The sequence below is a fragment of the Gossypium arboreum genome, chromosome 11 (genome assembly GCF_025698485.1).
Source record: "Gossypium arboreum isolate Shixiya-1 chromosome 11, ASM2569848v2, whole genome shotgun sequence".
Lineage (NCBI taxonomy): Eukaryota > Viridiplantae > Streptophyta > Magnoliopsida > Malvales > Malvaceae > Gossypium > Gossypium arboreum.
Genome location: NC_069080.1, coordinates 549,431 through 570,241, shown reverse-complemented (window position 1 = coordinate 570,241; position 20,811 = coordinate 549,431). Strand labels below are relative to the sequence as shown.

The 20,811-nt window shown below is 33.2% G+C and overlaps 1 protein-coding gene and 1 long non-coding RNA gene across 2 annotated transcripts; one reads left to right on the top strand and one right to left on the bottom strand.

Annotated features, from left to right (window-relative positions):
• Positions 1 to 1,677: 1,677 nt before the first annotated feature.
• Positions 1,678 to 20,429, bottom strand: LOC108455881 (carbon catabolite repressor protein 4 homolog 3). Its single transcript, XM_017754451.2, has 13 exons — positions 20,047 to 20,429; positions 19,806 to 19,969; positions 19,663 to 19,728; positions 19,508 to 19,560; positions 19,340 to 19,421; positions 18,770 to 18,856; positions 18,367 to 18,459; positions 18,238 to 18,270; positions 17,998 to 18,110; positions 3,546 to 3,657; positions 3,341 to 3,426; positions 3,177 to 3,261; positions 1,678 to 2,227 (listed from the first exon to the last, which is right to left on the bottom strand). The coding sequence occupies exons 1-13, from the start codon at positions 20,324 to 20,326 to the stop codon at positions 2,123 to 2,125; spliced, it is 1,359 nt and encodes a 452-aa protein (XP_017609940.1). The 5' UTR covers positions 20,327 to 20,429; the 3' UTR covers positions 1,678 to 2,122.
• LOC128283621 (uncharacterized) lies at positions 6,199 to 7,328 on the top strand. The gene is made up of 2 exons (XR_008274013.1): positions 6,199 to 6,239; positions 7,060 to 7,328. It is a non-coding gene; the product is annotated as an uncharacterized LOC128283621 (long non-coding RNA).
• Positions 20,430 to 20,811: the final 382 nt, after the last annotated feature.

The window sequence follows — 20,811 nt, the reverse complement described above, 5'->3', positions numbered from 1 at the left end:
AGGGTACGGATTTTTTATTAGATAATTGTGTCGGTCCCACAGGATGACTTCGTTGCAGCGCCAAACGAAAAATGCGGGTCTATTTTTGACGTGGAAGTTCAGAGCACCTTTCCTGACACAGTCTAAGTCACTCCATTTATTATTATTTATTTGTTAATTGAGTAAACTACCACATCTATGACTAAACTATTAATAATTTTATATTTTAATCATTAAATTATTAAAATTATTGATGTATGATTTTTTTATTTGCTTTGTTTATATTTATTAAAAGCTCCCATTCTTCTTTTTTTATAGTTTAATTATTTTTACGAAATAATTTTGAATATCACAATTTATAAATTAAAATTTAAATAATTTTTAATTCAATCTTCGATATTGGTCGATAGATCAACTTGGACTAAAAGTATATTTTTCTACTTATTGATGACTACTCATCGTATCAATTATCAAATCGTGACTTAGAGCTCATTAGTCTAACTTTAAAAAACTTAACATCCCAACAACTTAAATTAAAACTTTAAAATAATTCAATAACTATTTTATTACTTTTTGTAGTTAAGTGACAAAAACACAAACTTACTAATAGTTTATGTGTAGTTTACCCTTATCAATTTATAAATATTTATATCTAAATTATTATTTAAAAATTTAACTAAATTGATATCACCTATTAATCGATTTCAACTCGAAAATTATTTTTAAAAATCTTTCTTTATTTACAAAATAACAAGTATTATTATGATGATTTTTATCTTTTATAATTCTATATAAAATCTAGAGAAATATACATAAATAATTAATTTTATTATTTCAACAATTTTAAAAATATATATTTATTGCATAATTATTTTTATGTGTATTATAATCTAATATTTATTTAAATGCTGATACAATAAAAATTTTGAATTTAAAATTTAATATAAAAACCATAAAAGGACTTTACCTTAATTTATAAATATGATTTGATTTAACTCTAAATATAATATAAATGTAAAAGTATTTATTTTAATGGGTAAACATATGCCTTTGTCATGATTAATTTGACTGGAAATTAAAGTTTACTAAAATTTATTTTCTAACGGGAGAATGGTTTATTCAAACTCAACTAGAAACTTTAATTAATGCAAGTTTTATCATCATATTGACCAAAAATAATAATTGACTTTGGAATCTTTTATCAAAAAATAAAAAGACTAGGAATTACTTTTCCTTTGAATGTAGATGTATTATTTTATTATTGTTTAAAATAAGTAAATAAATATTGTTTTCAAAAATATTTTGAAAACTAATAACTTACAGTTCACGAGATGTTTAATAAAGTGATTAGGGAAGCAAACCGTTTATGGAAATTTTTATTAGCACTTTTTTCATATATATATATATATATCAAACATTATAACCTTAATTTAGAAAATAAATTAAAAAACAAAATAAGCATGACTGTGATTGTTTTTAAAATGAGTAGGTAAACATTGCTTTCAATCTTTTAGAAAAACAATTAAGTTTGTCTAAAACATTACCCCATTAGAAATAATAAATTGTACAGTATATTTACCTATAAATACCTTATTTTAATTTCGGCTTAATATACATATTAACCCCTAAATTTGTCAAATTTGATCCACTGTTAACATAGGAAACTAAGTGATTATTGAATCAGATGATGTGATGACATTATTTAATTCACTAACCAAATATAAATCCATATCATAAAAAATATATATTGTAACATATGAGGATGACGTGCACATGGATGGTCCAATATTTAATGTCACCCACTCTCTCCCTCGACTTGTTTCAGACAATAAATAGAAAAACAAAATCTGCATATGCTGAAAAAGGAAGCCTTATTTTGTAATTACTTTTCTGAAGCAAAGGAAGCTTTATTTACACAACACATTTTCCGTGAAAGCAACAAAAGCAATCGTACCTGCAGATCACGTATATATATCTCATGTCGATATATTGACTGCTAATAAAGCTCATGCAACCTTTAATATGTGTCAGAGCATAGTTATCAGTTATCACCCACATCTGACGTGATCGTCCCAACCAAGACTAAATACGCCAGTGTTTATAACTCCGGTATGTTTTTGTGTTTGGAGTCGGATTAGGGGATTTAATCCAAACAAAGGACTGCTGGTGTAGTCAGGTTATCATCTTCTATGGTACTTTTAGAGAAGGCAAATTCAGAAACCAAGGCCAAATGATCGCTTCCGATTTTCTGTATGATAACAGAACAAGGGTCAGATAGGAAATGAATATGAGATTAATATGCTCAAATCATCACACTTCAACAGATGAAAAGGAAACTATTTGAAGGCACCAAAACATATGCAATACCATCTGAAGCTTCGAACTTCAAATCATATGCATAGGCATTTATCATTTGATGGCTGAAAATGAAAACAAAATGCATTCATCAATTCATCCTAATGAGTCCCTTACATAACCGGAAGGGCATTCAATGGCAACATTAAAAGCTTAACAACTATGTTTTCAAAAGTGTGAGTCTGAAACAGATATGTCCAACTTTTTTCGAAAGTTTTTTCATATTTACGAGGGTCCGTAGAGGGTCATATTCCCACGCCCCATGCTGAAAATGTGGGAGAGTTAAATAACTATTTGGGGCCTGAACTTGACAACTATTCTTATATTGAGGCCTAAACTTATTTTGGTCCAAATTATGCCTTAAATTTGACAATCGTTCCGATATTAGGGCCTGAACATTTTTTGTCCAAGTTAGGCCCTGAACTAGGTAATTATTCCCACACCGAGACCTGAACTTTTTTTTTTTTTTTGTCTAAGTTAATCCATGAAATTTCATTGGAAACCCTAAAGTTCAGGCCCCAATATAAGAACGCTTGCCAAGTTCAAGTTCCAATATGAAAATAATAACCAAGTTTAGGGACTAACTTAGACAAAAAAAGTTCAGGCCTCAATGTGAGAATAGTTACCAAGTTCAGACCCCAAATAGTGATTTAACCCAATGTGGGATGCATTAAGAGAAATGAAGAGTTGAAGCAACATAATGCTCCATCATACTGTTCTATTCCAACTGTCTCCCTCCGAAGACAAAAACGATGCTACAGATAAATATGTAATAATAAATTGTCGATTAGCTACGACTCATAAAGAACAGGGCAGTTTAGTTAGTTATATATTGGTCTTACCTTGCATGGAAGGCCACCAGTCCTCGTGAGAATATCAATTGGAAGAGTATCCAGAACTCTAATAGGTAGAACGCCTTCCGAGTACCTGTACCAAGTCAAGCAACCTTAAGCTTTGATACGATGTCATTAAAATTGCAAGTACAAAATTCCAGAAAGCCTTGTACCATAAATAGTCAACAGTTCCAAGAAACTTAGAGTGGTAGGAAGTGGCTAAAGGTTCACCGTTGGAGTCCCTTGTATTTGTAGAACCCTGAGAAAATGATAATATTAACTGTTACAAATTTCGCAAATAGGAGCTGAAAGATAATGATACAGAACTGTTTAATTCTTTGTGCATGTCTACATATATATAAATGCGTCCGTCTATACCTTCACTGTGGCGTAGGAGCTATTAAGCTGCAATGGATGCATAACTAAATGGCTATTAGCAGTTCCAGTTGCAGCTTTAACCTCCTCAACAGTCCAACAATCATTCAAAACTCTGAAATGAGAAAGTATTGAATTCTATTAATTGAAAATTACAATTAGAAGAAGAAGTATAAGTTTAACACGACAGACTCCAAGAAAAACAACTAAACATAGTTTTTTTGTGTCTGTGTGAATTATACTGAAATTTTACTAAATGCTCAAATAGATGGCCACTACTTCCTCTAAGCAACGACACTCCATCCTAAGCAAAACTTAATTTGATTCGAAAAAATAAAAATAAAAATTCGAATTTTGAGTTGATTGAATCAACTTATTCGATTTTTTCGAGTCAACTCGAAAAAATAATTCAAGTTTTGAGTTTGAGTCAATTGAATTTTACAATTTCAGTAACTTGAATAATTCTAATAATAGATTGGTGTAAATACCCCTTTGATCCCTATAAATTTTGAAAATGAGCGAATTGGTCACTCTCGAACAAAAATACAAAAAAATTCAAAATATTTATAAAAATACCAAAATTTATATTTTAAAAAAGTATGAAAATTTTAAAAAACTTTAAAGAATATATAAAGTTAAAAATTTTTAAAAAATTATAAAATAATATTTTGTGTTCTAAATAGGTTAATTAATGATTCAAGTTTACAATACTAAACTATCTTTTTTTTCTTTTGCTTTGAAATGGTTTCAAATTTATCTACTCTAACATGAAATTAATTATCTTTGTAACAATATTTTAGCTTGACATGTTTAATTTTTTAATTTAACTTGAACAATTTTACTCTATTTGATTCGACTTAAATTTCATTTTACTTGACTTGATTTGAGGAAATTTCAAATCTAGTTAGGATGATAAAATATGAATCATCAACTCGATTAACTTGAAATTTTTTTACTCGATTTGATCAAACGCTCACCCCTACCAACCATAAGAACGATTGGGTTTCATCCAATTTTTCTAAAGAGATGCATTTAGAGACAATTTTAGAAGGGTTAAGTAGGGGCCTCAGCCTCCAAAATTCTTTGTAGTTACTTTAGGACCCTTTCGAGGTATTATATTTGTCGTAACCATTTTTTGAAAAACGGGAATCGACTTGGATTTTGAAAATGAAAACAAAAAAACTGGAGTCGCCACCAATCTTTTTTGATGAGGTGTGATCGGATCACCTTTGATTAATCATTTTAATAAAGTTTAAGATTTACTAAAACGATGATTTTTGGTCTGCGAAAATCAAAAATGAGTTCGAGTCGATTCACATACGAGGAAGGGTTAGCACCCCCGATACGCCCAAAATTGGTACCTAGTTGATTAATTAATGTCTCAATGTCGAAAATCTGAAAACTTGAAAGAATTTAAAATACGATCTCTCTTTGCATTAATTTAAAAAAATGATTGAATAAGTTAAAATGGATGTTAAAGACTTCCTCATCTCGAAGTAATAAAACGTCATGCCCAGTAAGTTAGGACACGACACCTCGAACTTTGAGGATGAGCTTGCCTTCACTTAAAATTAATGTATTTTGACCTCTTTCAAAGGGATATTCGGTTAGTTAAGATGAACGAGGAGAATCGAAACCCAGTAAGTTAGGGCATACCCGGTAAGTTCGAGGTAACAAAATGTCATACCCTGTAATATCCCGAATTAAGGTCTAATCGGAATAGTGGTTTCGTGACCACAAATCCAAGATAAAAATAATTATTTTAAAATTATTTTGAGGTTTATGATATGATTGCATGATTGTGTGAAAATTTCGTGATGAAATTCTATGCATAAAGTGCTTAAGTTGAGATTAGGGACTAAGTCGAATAAGTTGCAAAACTTGCATTCTAGAAGTTTTTAGTATGAAATTGCTTTGAAATATTAATTAGGAGGTCTTAAATGGTAATTTTACCAATTTTAAGTTCATGGACAAAATTAGGACATGGAAGGAATTTTGGAAAGTTTAGTAGTAAGGGCATTTTGGTCATTTGGATATTAAATGAAATAAAAATAGGAAAAATAACCCAAAATGATCATCTTCTCCATATTGTTCTGCCGATTTTGCTCTCCTCCATAGCTGGGGTTTCTTCAACTTTCAAACTTCATAGTAAGTGATTTCAAGCCCGTTTTAATGATTTTATGTTTTTGAAATCCGGTAGCTCGATTTAGCTTATGTTAACAATAATTCAACCTATGGTTCATATTTGGAAAAATACCCATAGGTGAAATTTGTGTATTTTGGTGTTTTATGACAGAATATGAGGTTTTAAATTTTGTTAGACAACTTTTGTTACTCGGTTTTGAGTAAAAACAAGTAAAAAGGCTTAATCGGTAAAAATATTTATTAGTCATAAATACTTGTTAGAGTGAGAATTTGATGTTGCCATAGAAGGGAAAAATGATCAGCATGTCATAAAACATAATAATAAGGGATGAAGTTTAATTCCCGAGCCTAGGGGCAAAAGTGTAATTATGCAAAAGTTTAGGGGCAAAATGGTAAATTTGCCAAAGTTCGTATTAAGGACTGTTTTAATGAATGTATGTATTAAATAAGATTAATTTGGTATTATAGATCAAGAGAAACGAGATTCAAGTCGTGATCGGGAAAAACAAAGTTCTGAGGAATAGGCTCGATTGTTAAAAATTTTGTACCGAGGTAAGTTCATGTGTAAATAATGTAGCATAATTGTTATTTTAAGTTATTGATGTTAAATATAGGATATGCTGATTTTATCATGAAATATATGCTTTGTGGTTATTTTGAATAAAATGCAAATTAAGTGTATTATTTGTTAAATATAAAGTGCTACCAGAGTATTGGTTTCGGTATTTTACGGAAGATGGCAAGGAGGCGTGTTCGAGGAAAATCCCGTTTGAACCTTAGGAATAGATTAGGATACAAGTGACATGTCACTAGGATGGTTGAGCATCCGAACTCGTTGAGTTGAGTCAGAGTTCACTTATGGATGTGGAATGTCCGAACTCGTTGAGTTGAGTCCGGAGTTCGTGAGATGTAACTAGGCATCCGAACTCGTTGAGTTGAGTCCGAGTTCACTTATGGATCTGACGCTTGAGCTCGTTGAGTTGAGTCCGAGTTCACTTATGGGCGGGTTACATGGTAGCTTGGCTACAAATATGGCACTTATGTGCAAATTATCCATGTATCCAAGTTATATTCCGATGTGTTCAACGGGTAAAATTTCTAGTGAAATGGAAGAACACTTAAGATGCAAGTGACGTATTGGTAAGTATTGTGAAATGGACACTATGGACAGGTATGTACTTAACCCTCGGGTTGAAAATAGATACAACAACGATAAGGTGGTAAGATGATGAATGATGTTTAAAAATGTGATATATGTTTTGGTGATACCATGCTAAGATTGTTTGGTATAATTGTATGGTTATGTTACTCGTTATTTGCATATGAACTTACTAAGCATTTATGCTTACTCCCTCCTTTTCGTTCATTGTAGTTTTAACAAGCCGGCTTGAGAATTGGGATAGGTCGAAGACTCGTTCACACTATCCGAAGGCCTAAATTGGTAAAATGGCTTGTGTGTTTTGAATGTGGCATGTATGGCAAAATACTCACTTTGTGTAAATGATCTTATGATATGGCTATGGTTTGGAAAGAAAAGGGTTTGTAAATGATTAACCTTTGGAATGGCCAATCTAAGTCATATTTGATGTTACGTATGTTTAAAATGCTATTTAGTTCATGAAAATCCTTAGTAAAGTGAAATCATCATAAAAGCAGAATCTAACAAAGAAGATGATGTAAATTTGAAAAATCACTAAAAATGGCGAAATGGAATTAAATGATGAGTAAGTTATGAAATTTAATCTTAATGAGTCTATTTTCATATGGATTGAACAAAAGCTGGTATATGAATTATAATTTATGAGATATTTGAATTTTTGTGAAACAGGGCGAGTGATTTCTGGATCCCTGTTCGACTTTAGAAATTCACCATAAATTGTACCAAAATAATTAGGTGGTGTATTTTATATTCTTAGAATCCTTATTGAGTCTAGTTTCAGGAGAAACAAGCGGCATAGTTATTGAAACTCTGACAGGGAGATATATGAATTGTAATACAGAGGTCGAGCAGTCTAACCACAAGCAGGGAGACTTTAACTAATAAACTGTACTAATTGGCCGACCAAAAATTCTAGAAAAAATTAGTAGATAGATATATGAGTCTAGTTTAAGGAAAAATTTACGAATTGGATTTGAGTTTGAACTCGAGATATGAATTTTAAGTAATCTGGACGTAGTTGGACAGCTTGTCCGAATTTGTTTAAGTGCTCAAATAAGTTTAGTAATGCCTCGTGCTCGACTCGTGACGGTCTCGAGGCGTGGGGTGTTACATTTAGTGGTATCGAGCAGGTTTAGTCGGTTCTTGGACTATGTGTTGTATGTACGGATTTTGCTATACATGCCATAAATATATATTGGGATAGTGTGACGACTTGACCTTTTAAATGATTTTTTATAGTAAATGGATCCCGATCCAAGCTGCGGTGATGATGTAGAGAGTAATGCACCAGCTCCGATGAAGGCGGTGCCAATGAAAATCCACCTCCTACTATTGGTCAAGGAGGAGGAGAAGGGCTCGGAAGCCTTTCTCCAAATGATGAATGCTTGGTATCTTGAGTTCGTTCGTCGAACCCGAATGCACAACCTCCCCACCTCCCGATTCCTCAACCTGTACCCCGATGCCTCAAGGTGTAGATCGATGAAATTTCATAGAACTCAGTTGATGAATCCGTAAACAAGGGTAGAAGAATTGGGGCAAATATTGATGATGATGCGAGAAAGCGAGTTTTGGCTCGAGAATTCTATTCGAGTATTTGATGAATTGTCTTGTACACGAGGAATGCTTGAAATGTGCTATATCATTGTTGAGGAATTCACTTATCATTGGTGGAAGACATTGACTTGATGAGTACCGAAAGAGAAAGTAACTTGGGAGTTTTTCAAGAAGAATTTGGAAGAAATACATCGATGAAAGATTTGTTGATCGAGCGTAAAGAGTTTCTTGAATTGAAGCGGGGAACATGATGATTCTTGAATCTGAAAAGGAGTTCGTCGGAGTTGAGTAAGTATGCTAGAGAATACATTCCTCAGAGGCTAAAATGTGTAGGCGATTTGAAGACGGACTCAATGAAGACATCAAAGTATTTGTTGCGATTCTTGAGTTAAAAGAAATGGTAGTACTTGTTGATCGAGCTTGCAAGGTGAAGAACTACTTAAAGAGAAGAAAAAGTAGAAATTTGAGACTAGAAATTGGAAGAAAAGACCGACGAGTAGTTCATTCTCACAACAATCTAGGAAATCTAGAAATATGTATTCTCGTCCTCGATTTCAGGGACAATCATATGGAAATTTTAAGAAGCAAAATGTGGGTCTTAAATCTCGGACTATACTGCACTAGTGTGGGGAATTCGAGATTTGTTAAGCCCGAGTGCCGTGTGGTGGTAGAAATCATTTTGGCCCATGTAGAGCAAATGAATGTTTTCAATGTGGTTCTCCGATCATTTTATTAGAGAGCGCCGAGAGAGTTGAGAAAGAAAAATTTACGAGTGTAAAAGTTAGTGGTGCAGACTCGAGAGGAAGATATTCGAGAAAAGTGGAAATGAAGCAAGCGGCAAGAATGTAGCCGAGATTCAGCATTAAATCAAGTACGGCTCCGGCTAGAACTTATGCCATAAAGGCACGTGAAGATGCTTCATCACCCGATGTGATTCTTGGTATATTTTCTCTTTATGATGTTAATGTTAATGCTTTGATTGATCCGGTTCTACTCATTCATATGTATGCATGAAACGGTGTCTAGTATGAATATACTGTTGAGAACACGAATTTATGATTAGAGTGTCGAATCCACTAGGCAAATGTGTGATAGTTGATAAAGTATACAAGAAATGCCCTTTAATGATTCGGGGTCATTACTTTCGGTGATTTGATGTTGTTGCCGTTTGATGAATTTGATATTATTTTGGGTATGGATTGGTTGACATTGCATGATGCTATAGTAAATTGCAAAGAAAAGGTTATAGAATTAAAGTGTGAAAATGGTAAAATTCTGCGGATTGAATCGAGAAAAGTCGAGGCATTATCTAGTGTAATTTCTTCGATGTTGGCTCGAGATATTTGAGGAAGAATTATGAAGCTTATTTGGCGTATGTAATTAATACAAAAGAAGTTGAAAAGAAAGTTGAATTAGTCTTGGGTTGTGTGTGAATTTGCGGATGTATTTCGGAAGAATTGCGGGTTTGCCTCCGTTAGGGAAGTAGAATTTGGTATTGATTTGATCACGGAACGACTCCGATCTCGATTGCTCCATATAGAATGGCACCAGCAGAGTTGAAAGAATTAAAGTCGCGATTGCAAGAGTTGGTGATAAAGGCTTTGTGAGACCGAGTTTTTCACCTTGGGGTGCTCCGTGTTATTTGTGAAAAGAAGGATGGTTCTATGAGATTGTGTGTTGACTATCGGCAATTAAACAAGGTGACAATCAAGAATAAGTATCCGTTCTTGAGAATTGATGATTTGTTTGATCGGTGAAAGGAGCAACATGGTTTTCAAAGGTTGACTTGAGATCTGGATACTATCACCGCGAGTAAAAGAGCGGATGTGCCTAAAACTACTTTTAGAACAAGGTACGGTCATTATGAATTTTTAGTTATGCCATTCGGGTTGACAAACGCTCTGCTTGTGTTTATGGATTTGATGAATCGCATATTTCGCCATACTTGGACAAATTTGTTGTGGTGTTTATTGATGATATTTTAATTTATTCAAAAGATGAGACGAGCATCTTGAGCACTTGAAGATAGTTTTGCAAACTTTGAGAGATAAGCGGTTGTATGCTAAGTTCAAGAAAAGTGAATTTTGGCTTGAAGTTGGATTTTTGGGTCACATTGTTTCGGTGATGGCATACGGGTTGATTCTAGTAAAATTTCAGCCATTGTTGATTGGAAACCACCAAAAATGTAACAAAGTTAGAAGTTTCTTGGGGTTAGTGGGTATTATCGGCGGTTTGTAAATGGATTTTCTATAATTGCTACTCCTATGACTAGACTACTCAGAAAGAACGTTAAATTTGAATGGACGAAAGAATGTCAACAGAGTTTTGAAGAATTGAAAAAGTTATTAACAGAGGCACCAGTGTTAGTACAACCCGAATCGGTAAAGAATTTGTGGTGTATAGTAATGCTTCTCTAAATGGTTTGGGGTGTGTACTCATGCAAGAAGGAAAAGTGGTGGCTTATGCTTGAGGCGTTAAAATCTCATGAGAGGAATTATCCTACTCACGATTTGGAATTGGTGCGGTGGTGTTTGCTTTGAAGATTTGGCGACATTATTTGTATGGTGAAAAGTCTTGGGTATATACCGACCATAAAAGTCTTAAGTACTTGATGTCACAAAAGACTTGAATTTGAGACAACGAAGATGGTTGGAGTTGTTGAAAGATTACGAGCTTGTTATTGACTACCATCCGGAAAAGCGAATGTGGTTGCCGATGCTTTAAGCGAAAAGTTGTTATTTGTTTTGAGAGCTATGAATACTCGATTAAAGATATCGGTGATGGTTCGATTCTAGCAGAGATAAGATCAAGACCGATGTTTTTACAAGAGATTTCGAAGCTCGAAAAAATGATAAAGATTTGCTAGCCAAGAGAAAAGTGTGAAGGCGACACGGGATCGATTTGAATCGGTTCGATGGTTGTTTGATGTTTAAAAATCGGTTGTGTCTTAGAAAAATGATGAGTTGATTCAAAAGATTTTGCATGAAGCACATAATGGTTGTTTGGTAGTTCACCCGGCAAGATCGAAAATGTATAATGACTTGAAGAAAATGTCTTGGTGGAGTGGGATGAAAAGAGATATTTCGAGTTTGTATCAAAGTGCTTAATTTGTCAACAAGTGAAAGTGAACACCAAGTACCTTCGGGATTACTCCACCTATCATGGTTCTGAATGGAAATGGGATCGGATTACTATGGATTTTCTATCGGGGTTGCCGTTAACTCCGGGAAGAAAAATGCCATCTGGGTAATAGTTGATGACCGACTAAATCGGCTCATTTTATTCCTAATGCGTCTGATTATTCTTTTAATAAGTTGGTGAATTGTATATCGGTGAGATTGTTAGACTTCATGGAATACCTTTGTCAATCATTTTGGATAGAGATCCGAGATTTACTTCACGGTTTTGGCAAAGATTGCAAGAGGCATTAGGTACAAAGTTAAATTTCAAGACCCTTTCATCCACAAACCGATGGACAATCGAGAGAGTAATTGATTCTTGAAGACATGCTCGGATGTTGCGCATTGGAATTTCAAGGTAGTTGGGAAAGGTACTTACCGTTGGTAGAATTTGCTTATAATAATAGTTATCGACGAGTTTGAAGATGGCACCTTATGAAGCATTGTATGGTCGTAAATGTCGGACGCCATTGTATTGGGTGAACTCGGGAAAATCAGTTTATGGAGTTGATCTAATAAAAGAAACCAAGAAAAGGTGAAAGTGATTCGAGATTGTTTGAAAGTCGCTTGGATAGACGAAATCTTATGCGGATTTGAAACGAAGGAAATCGAGTTTCAAGTTGGTGATAAGGTATTTTGAAAGTGTCTCCATGGAAGAAAGTTCTTAGATTTGGACGGAAGGGCAAGTTAAGTCCGCGTTTTATTGGACCATATGAAATAATTGAAAAAGTTGGACCAAGAGCTTATCGGTTAGCATTACCACGAATTACAAAAGATGCATGATGTGTTCCACGTATCTATGTTACGTCGGTATCGTTCGGATCCTTCACATATAATTTCACCGACAGAAATTGAGCTACAACCGGATATGACTTATGAAGAAGAACCGATTAAGATTTTAGCTCGAGAGGTTAAGCAACTAAGAAATAAAAGTGTCGCTCTCGTGAAAGTATTGTGGCAAAAGCACGGGGTAGAAGAGACTACATGGGAACCTGAGGAAACTATGAGAAACCAATACCCATACTTTTTAGGTAAGATTTTCGAGGACGAAAATCCTTAAAAGGGGAGAGTTGTAATATCCCGAATTAAGGTCTAATCGGAATAGTGGTTTCGTGACCACAAATCCAAGATAAAAATAATTATTTTAAAATTATTTTGAGGTTTATGATATGATTGCATGATTGTGTGAAAATTTCGTGATGAAATTCTATGCATAAAGTGCTTAAGTTGAGATTAGGGACTAAGTCGAATAAGTTGCAAAACTTGCATTCTAGAAGTTTTTAGTATGAAATTGCTTTGAAATATTAATTAGGAGGTCTTAAATGGTAATTTTACCAATTTTAAGTTCATGGACAAAATTAGGACATGGAAGGAATTTTTGGAAAGTTTAGTAGTAAGGGCATTTTGGTTATTTGGATATTAAATGAAATAAAAATAGGAAAAATAACCCAAAATGATCATCTTCTCCATATTGTTCTGCCGATTTTGCTCTCCTCCATAGCTGGGGTTTCTTCAACTTTCAAACTTCATAGTAAGTGATTTCAAGCCCGTTTTAATGATTTTTATGTTTTTGAAATCCCGGTAGCTCGATTTAGCTTATGTTAACAATAATTCAACCTATGGTTCATATTTGGAAAAATACCCATAGGTGAAATTTGTGTATTTTGGTGTTTTATGACAGAATATGAGGTTTTAAATTTTGTTAGACAACTTTTGTTACTCGGTTTTGAGTAAAAACAAGTAAAAAGGCTTAATCGGTAAAAATATTTATTAGTCATAAATACTTGTTAGAGTGAGAATTTGATGTTGCCATAGAAGGGAAAAATGATCAGCATGTCATAAAACATAATAATAAGGGATGAAGTTTAATTCCCGAGCCTAGGGGCAAAAGTGTAATTATGCAAAAGTTTAGGGGCAAAATGGTAAATTTGCCAAAGTTCGTATTAAGGACTGTTTTAATGAATGTATGTATTAAATAAGATTAATTTGGTATTATAGATCAAGAGAAACGAGATTCAAGTCGTGATCGGGGGAAAAACAAAGTTTACGAGGAATAGGCTCGATTGTTAAAAATTTTGTACCGAGGTAAGTTCATGTGTAAATAATGTAGCATAATTGTTATTTTTAAGTTATTGATGTTAAATATAGGATATGCTGATTTTTATCATGAAATATATGCTTTGTGGTTATTTTCGAATAAAATGCAAATTAAGTGTATTATTTGTTAAATATAAAGTGCTACCGAGTATTGGTTTCGGTATTTTACGGAAGATGGCAAGGAGACGTGTTCGAGGAAAATCCCGTTTGAACCTTAGGAATAGATTAGGATACAAGTGACATGTCACTAGGATGGTTGAGCATCCGAACTCGTTGAGTTGAGTCCGAGTTCACTTATGGATGTGGAATGTCCGAACTCGTTGAGTTGAGTCCGAGTTCGTGAGATGTAACTAGGCATCCGAACTCGTTGAGTTGAGTCCGAGTTCACTTATGGATCTGAACGCCGAGCTCGTTGAGTTGAGTCCGGAGTTCACTTATGGGCGGGTTACATGGTAGCTTGGCTACAAATATGGCACTTATGTGCAAATTATCCATGTATCCAAGTTATATTCGATGTGTTCAACGGGTAAAATTTCTAGTGAAATGGAAGAACACTTAAGATGCAAGTGACGTATTGGTAAGTATTGTGAAATGGACACTATGGACGGTATGTACTTAACCCTCGGGTTGAAAATAGATACAACAACGATAAGGTGGTAAGATGATGAATGATGTTTAAAATGTGATATATGTTTTGGTGATACCATGCTAAGATTGTTTGGTATAATTGTATGGTTATGTTACTCGTTATTTGCATATGAACTTACTAAGCATTTATGCTTACTCCTCCTTTTCGTTCATTGTAGTTTTAACAAGCCGGCTTGAGAATTGGGATAGGTCAAGACTCGTTCACACTATCCGAAGGCCTAAATTGGTAAAATGGCTTGTGTGTTTTGAATGTGGCATGTATGGCAAAATACTCACTTTGTGTAAATGATCTTATGATATGGCTATGGTTTGGAAAGAAAAGGGTTTGTAAATGATTAACCTTTGGAATGGCCAATCTAAGTCATATTTGATGTTACGTATGTTTAAAATGCTATTTAGTTCATGAAAATCCTTAGTAAAGTGAAATCATCATAAAAGCAGAATCTAACAATGAAGATGATGTAAATTTGAAAAATCACTAAAATGGCGAAATGGAATTAAATGATGAGTAAGTTATGAAATTTAATCTTAATGAGTCTATTTTCATATGGATTGAACAAAACTGGTATATGAATTATAATTTATGAGATATTTGAATTTTTGTGAAACAGGGCGAGTGATTTCTGGATCCCTGTTCGACTTTAGAAATTCACCATAAATTGTACCAAAATAATTAGGTGGTGTATTTTATATTCTTAGAATCCTTATTGAGTCTAGTTTCAGGAGAAACAAGCGGCATAGTTATTGAAACTCTGTACAGGGAGATATATGAATTGTAATACACAGAGGTCGAGCAGTCTAACCTCAAACAGGGAGACTTTAACTAATAAACTGTACTAATTGGCCCGACCAAAATTCTAGAAAAAATTAGTAGATAGATATATGAGTCTAGTTTAAGGAAAAATTTACGGAATTGGATTTGAGTTTGAACTCGAGATATGAATTTTAAGTAATCAGTGGCGTAGTTGGACAGCTTGTCCGAATTTGTTTAAGTGCTCAAATAAGTTTAGTAATGCCTCGTGCTCGACTCCGGCGACGGTCTCGGGCGTGGGGGTGTTACATACCCGGTAAGTTAGGGCATCACACCTCGTATCTCTGAAAATAAACATTTTTAAGACTTGTATTGTAATTTAAAAGAATATTCCGTTATTTAGGTTAAATGAGAAAAGTCGAAACCCAGTAAGTTAGGGCACGATTATCTCGAATTACCTAATACAGGATATTGCTTTTATGAAAAAATTGTTTGAATATATTGAGTAAAAACGTGATTTATAGTAAAATATAAAGCAAATTAGGGTATTAATATGTATAATAACATAATGATAGGTGTGATAGTAAAAACAATAACATGAGCAGTTATAAGTGATGAATAAATAGAAATGTTAATAATATGTAAATATAAACAAATGCATGAGGAAAATAAAACGATCGAATACATGAGTAAATAAATAAAATGAATAAACATGACAAAATAAAAATGGCGATGGCAACGTGAGCGATAATAATAGCGATAACATAAATAATAATAATATAAAACAATGTGCGGATATATACATAGATGCATTGAGATATATACGTAATAATAGAAATAAAATATATACGTAATATTAAAAAAGAATATATACATAATATACATGTATATATATAAATATATATATATATATATGAGATATTAAAATGTATATGCATGGTAAAACATAATATGATATTTACAATATATAAAACTATAATAAAATGATATACACGATATAATATTAATTTACATGGGCATAATATGAAGTATAATATATAAAATATATATTAAAAGTATGTACATATGACACGAATGTATTAACAAAACAATAATATCAAAACTAATAATAACAATAATATATAAGTGTATACGTATATATATTGAAGATATATAATAAATATTAACAATATAGAGGTAAAAATAGATATAACAAAATGTACATAATAGAATACTTGAATATGTATACATAAAACACATATTAGGAATAATAATAAAACAACTATATGAATATATATAAAATATATGTAAGTATTAATTAAAACTAAAATGTCTAAATAATAATAAAATATGCTAATGATGATAATAAAAATACAACAATAATGAAATATGATATTATAAATAATATTAAAATTAAATTAGAAAAATGAGGAAAAGCAAAAAAGGATGAGATTGAATTAACGGTGGAATTTTGAGGTAATTTCAAATAAATGAAGGAAAAAGGGATTAATTTGAACACGCGAGCAACCGGGAGGGACCATAGGAGTAAATATCCCGATCTACCAAAAGCAGCACGATTCAAGAAGGTACCAAATTGAAAACAAGTAAATTTTAGAGCCAAATTAAAATTAAATAAGACTCAATTGTGAAGCCTTGGAAAAGCGGAAGGACTGAGGGCGCAAATAACCCCTCAGTCCAAAAACACGCGGACCCTGGGCATAGGCGGGTCGGGTCCTCGGGTCATTGCACAAACAGCGTCGTTCTGCGTTTTAATCGGGCACCAAAAGCGGTGCTGTTTTGGTAGGCTATAAAAGCACGAAAATTCCTAAAAAACTTCATTTCAATTCTTGAGAGAGAAAAAAAAAAGAGAGAGGGAGAGGCGATTCGGCCGGAGGGTTCGATCACCCACGGTCATCAGCGGGGATGCCGTGCGCCACCTTGGATATGTATGTGAATAAATAGGTTAAAAAAGAAAGAAAATAATGATGGTAATCGAATGAAATCACCTTGGATTATTAGGTTTCGATTCTTTGCTTGGACTGTTTTTTTGCCTTTTGATATTGCTGTGGTCTCTGTTCTTGCTATTGTTTAAAATCAAAATTGCTTTTATTTTTCACCAAAAAATCCTCATACAATGGTTATTGTTTGGCTCTTTATAGCCCTATTTCTCTACAACTTGCTTCTCAATTAATTACTCTTTCTTCTTGCGGTGTAGCCAGGCGTGAAGGGACGATGGCGGTGGACATGACCCTTGGCGGTGGCAGTGCAGTCTGAGAGGTGTCGAAGGCTAGGGTTTTCTTCCTGATTTTAAGTTGTATTTGGGCTTGTAGTTTTAGTGGATATTGGGCTCGTTCGGGGTTTGGGTAGGTTTTGTTGGGTTTTAGGCTTAGTGGGTTTAGGGGTTTTGAGCCCAAAATTGGGCTTGTACAATATTATTACCCAAAATATGATAAATTTATATTTCCCCCGCCCCCTCCCTCCAAGAATTTTTAATTTGACTTCCCCTTTTGTAGAATTTATAAATTGATATGATAAATTCAATAGAACTTTTACTCTAAACTTCATTCATTTTATTAGCTTAACTCTCTCTATTACCTTTTCAATGAATTAAAGGCATATATTCCATTGATTATTGTGTTAATATCTTTTTATTATATGTTTATAAGAAAGAAGAAAATGTTAAACCATTACATTGTACACTATAAATTGTATTTAATCTTATGTTTTCCTTTTGCAATATGAAGTAATTATATACTTACTTTAATTACTGTAGTTGGACTATAGGTTTTTTAGTATTGAAACTTTAATTCGTATTAAAATTTTACATATGCAACATTTCTATCGCATATATGTATAGATGCACAAACATACACAAGATGGAACCAAAGATAGGCTGTTTAACCAAAGATAAAAAGGATAGGGTGTTGAAAGGGAAAAAATTACCTGTCCATAACAGAAATTGAACTTCTTGATTCTCCGTTACCACCCAAAACTTCAGAGGGATGGCAACTTCTCTGACCCGACAATTCTCTTCTGTTATACAACCTGACGTTAAGCTGCAAAAGAAAGAACATGCAATATGTTTATATATGATTAGATTTATCAACCATCACTGGCATACTATGGAGAAAGGAACCTTGTGACAGAACAATGTTCATAGATAAAAATGCTACAGAATCTTACCTCTGATGTTGACAAGAACTTGTATATTGCACTCTGTCATAAACATTGAAATGATCAGTATTTATCAAGAAGAATAATTGCAGGTGCTAAAAGTATGATATTTAAACAGAATGAAGTTTATATGCACACCTGAGGAGTGCTATTAAAATCACCCCCAAGTACAACTGGGGCATTCCCCCATCTGTTGGAGAGTAATTGTGCCCTCGAAGAGAGAAAACGAATCTAGATGAGTAAAATATCAATGACAAACCGTTAACACCTGCAAATATCTAATACACTATATTACAAAGAGGAACATCAATAAAGGAAGGGACATAAATCAAAGAATGAACTATGTATCAAGGAAATGATGCTAGCATCTAAATGAGTAGCTTCATTATCTTTTTTGTGTGCCATTTGAACAAGACATGCTTCTTGCAAAGGCATACAAATAAACTCCAAGAACCAAATTTAAGTAAGTATAATTCATGCTGGTTCAAAAACATGGTTATAGAACAATGACTTTTTATATAAATAACATAAAGAGACTTACTTGGCCTAACTTTACTTCTCCCCGGCTTGGGTTATAAAGCACATGAATGTTACCAACAACTAGTCTTCTAGATTCAACTCTGCACATCTGTCTGTATGTAATGGAGTCAAATATAGAAAGGAAAACAACTCTTCTATGAACAGCATAAGGCAATATGAACATGTTAAAAAAGACAATGGCATTTATTTTAAGTATGATGCAAATTCTTTGTAGAAACATGATTATCAAGTTGAAACAGAATCTATGTGAAGGCTTAATCTTCAATAATCTTTCATGGTGTGATACACATATGAGGATGATAATACTAATACTAATCTTTCATAGTGTGATATGCTTATCATATGATATTATTATATCATATTAAGAAATTCTAACTGAGAAAGAAGAATCAAGATTAGTTTGAAATGTCTATAAGATTGTAAGTATTGAAAAGAAGGCTTGAAATCAAACATCCTGAGCAAAATTGCAGTAAGGAATTAATTCAACATTTTACAAACACCAATATATTTATATTTATATAAATATATAAATTTGAACCATAAAGACACACCAGTGTTAATTCATGCCTACCTCAAAAACAGAAAGCTGAGCAACATTATCACGAAGACCGAATCCCTTAAATTCGATGCTTTCCGTCTCCAACAATCGGAACCTAACCATAGAAAGGAAGAAAACAATATATAATCACACAAGTCAACTTTTCAGAAACATTCATCAAAGTTGCTACAACTTCCTCACTTGTCAGGTTTCCAAAATGTAGCACACCCATCAACATTATCTCCGGTGCGTCGCTGCCAATGAATTTCATGTCAAATCTCATAGTTTTTCCTGATAATAACTTTTTTTTCCTAAAATGCATAAACAAAAACAAACCACCAACAGCAAATTTTAACCTTATAAGACCCAACATATCCTGCCTTCTCCATGGTGTTCCTTAGATCGAAGTACTTATCCACCTCCTAAGGCAATAAAACCACAGTACCCTTTAATTGAAAAGTAGGAAGAAATTTAAATAAATACACAAGAAAATGCTTACCTGCATACAGATTATATCTGGGTTCCATCTCATTATTTCTTCACATAAAACCCTTTTCCGGTAACCCCATCTTATGTAATTTGAAGGAACATTTAGGTACAAATCTTTATGTTTTGAAGCATTTCTATCTCCCAATATGTTATATGATGCCACAGTAAATCTATCTGGAACAAAAATTAATCAATAAAATTAATTACATACCCACAATCTGTTTGAAAAAAGTACTGACTGAATCGTTTACCGTGAGAAGCTAGAGGTTGTTGGAGTTCGATCCAATGGCGGAGTATCTCAGGAGGAGAATCGTACGATGTGGTCGGTTGTCGAAGAATGGAGTTGTCCCAGCGGGGACTGTAGGAACCAGTGGAAGAGGACGAAGAAGAACTTGTTGGGCTAACCATGGAAGAAGAAATGGCAATGGTGGGCTTGAAGGAAAAGGGTTTAGGCAATGATTGGCTTGGAGTTGGGGAAGCCATTGTTATGGAGATAAAAGGGTGGAGCAAAGAACCACAGACGAACCCCATTGAAGAAGAAGAAAAGGGATAAATGGCTCAACTGTTAACTGTCAACTGCCAAGTGTCCTTCATTTTAGTCTTTTGGCGCCACTCTTTATGGAGCTTACTTTATCCTGTTATTGTAATTGTTGTTTTTGTTTTATTATAATTTGAAAAAATTTAGGAAAATTATCATCAAGTTTTCTGATTAAAATGCATAAAATACATCAAATATCATTAAACTATTAATAAATTTGTGTTTTGATCACTAAATTTCAAAAAGTTACAAAATGGGCATTAAACTATTTAAAAATTTTATTTAAGGCACTTGACTATTAAAGTTATTATTGTATGGCATTATTTATTTACACTACTTGCACCAATCAAAAGTTCTCATTCTCTTTTTTTATAGTTAATTTTTTTTATGAAACAATTTTGAACATCATAAATCTGCGAACCAAAATCTAAATAGCTTTCTTCTCCAATCTCAAACACTGACCATCCATTCAACTTGG

Bases quoted from the DNA above. Each gene is read 5' to 3' on its own strand.
- LOC108455881 (XM_017754451.2), bottom strand. From the start codon at position 20,326: ATGGGGTTCGTCTGTGGTTCTTTGCTCCACCCTTTTATCTCCATAACA. The intron at 19,422-19,507 runs GTGAGGAAGTTG...TTCTATGGTTAG, and splicing joins ACATTTTGGAAACCTGACAA to GTTCCGATTGTTGGAGACGG. The intron at 18,857-19,339 runs GTAGGCATGAAT...ACATACAGACAG, and splicing joins CTCAGCTTTCTGTTTTTGAG to ATGTGCAGAGTTGAATCTAG.